The sequence below is a fragment of the Perkinsus marinus genome (genome assembly GCF_000006405.1).
Source record: "Perkinsus marinus ATCC 50983 genomic scaffold scf_1104296965364, whole genome shotgun sequence".
NCBI classification, from domain to species: domain Eukaryota; phylum Perkinsozoa; order Perkinsida; family Perkinsidae; genus Perkinsus; species Perkinsus marinus.
This window is the reverse complement of record NW_003204334.1, coordinates 1-974: the sequence shown is the minus strand read 5'-3', so window position 1 is coordinate 974 and position 974 is coordinate 1. Positions and strand designations below refer to the sequence as shown.

General features: G+C 54.0%; 1 protein-coding gene across 1 annotated transcript; it reads right to left on the bottom strand.

Annotated features, from left to right (window-relative positions):
- Window positions 1–17: 17 nt before the first annotated feature.
- Window positions 18–810, bottom strand: Pmar_PMAR002546 (hypothetical protein; the record flags this gene model as incomplete). Its single annotated transcript, XM_002769621.1, has 1 exon — window positions 18–810. A coding segment is annotated over one exon (793 nt), but the record flags the coding sequence as incomplete, so codon positions are not given.
- Between the last annotated feature and the right edge of the window lie 164 nt (window positions 811–974).

Below are 974 nucleotides of genomic sequence, written 5' to 3'. Positions count from 1 at the left end.
AAGGGACATGGATCCACCTTATGATCCTCGACCCGACGCACATCCCCAACCACTTCACATCCGATTTATCGATGTGGACCGACCAGAAGGCGTTCTTGAGATCCTCACAATCAACTCGCTTGGACGCTCGCCACTCTAGAATCCGTGACTGTAGGTCCATGTCCGCGGCCTCCTCGTCTCCTTCTTTATTCGTGAAGTTGTTAAGCTCTCGAGCGTCGATACAAATACGACAGCGAGTGGACTTTCGCTGATTGGCGAAAACCGGAACCCCACACATATAGTGGTAAGCCCATTTCCTCGGGTCCTCCCCCAGTGGGAGTTCCTCGACCGCCCCGGACTTCAAGAGCTCGTCCACGGCCGCTTCATACGCTGCTAACTCTTCAGGTCTCTTGGCCAGCCTCTGTGTGATCTTCAAATCTCGGCCTCTGATGGCATCATAATTCTGCTTAGGTCTACGATCATCAATCCAAGGGACCTTCACGACAGCTGGCCACACTCTTCGTGTCGGGAGAGATCGGTCTCTCTCGACTGCATTAGCGCCTATCTCCCTCGCCTCCTGCACTCCCCCGTGAGGGTTGACCTCAACCTCATCGAAGAGTAGGTAGTCGTTACCAGCCATCACCCAAACACAGTTACCCAGTACCCATCGTGGTAGAACCAACTCCCAGTGAGCAGAGTCTAAGACGTAGGCCTCGACTGTCCTAGTCTGATCACCAAACCCAACGGCTAAAGCTTCCAGCACACCTTGGATCTTCACTGCTCCTCCATCGAGCAATTTCACTGATATGTCACCCTGCTTTAGCTCCAGGCCTGGCGACTCTGCCTTCAACCGACGGTATAAAGTACTGGACACGAACACGTCTGTCGCTCCTGTATCAAGGAGCGCGACCGTAGTGACCCTGCCCTGAAGACTTACTGCCACGGTCGGCAACCCATTAGCCGTGTATGTGACAGCTAATCGCTTCGACGTAGGT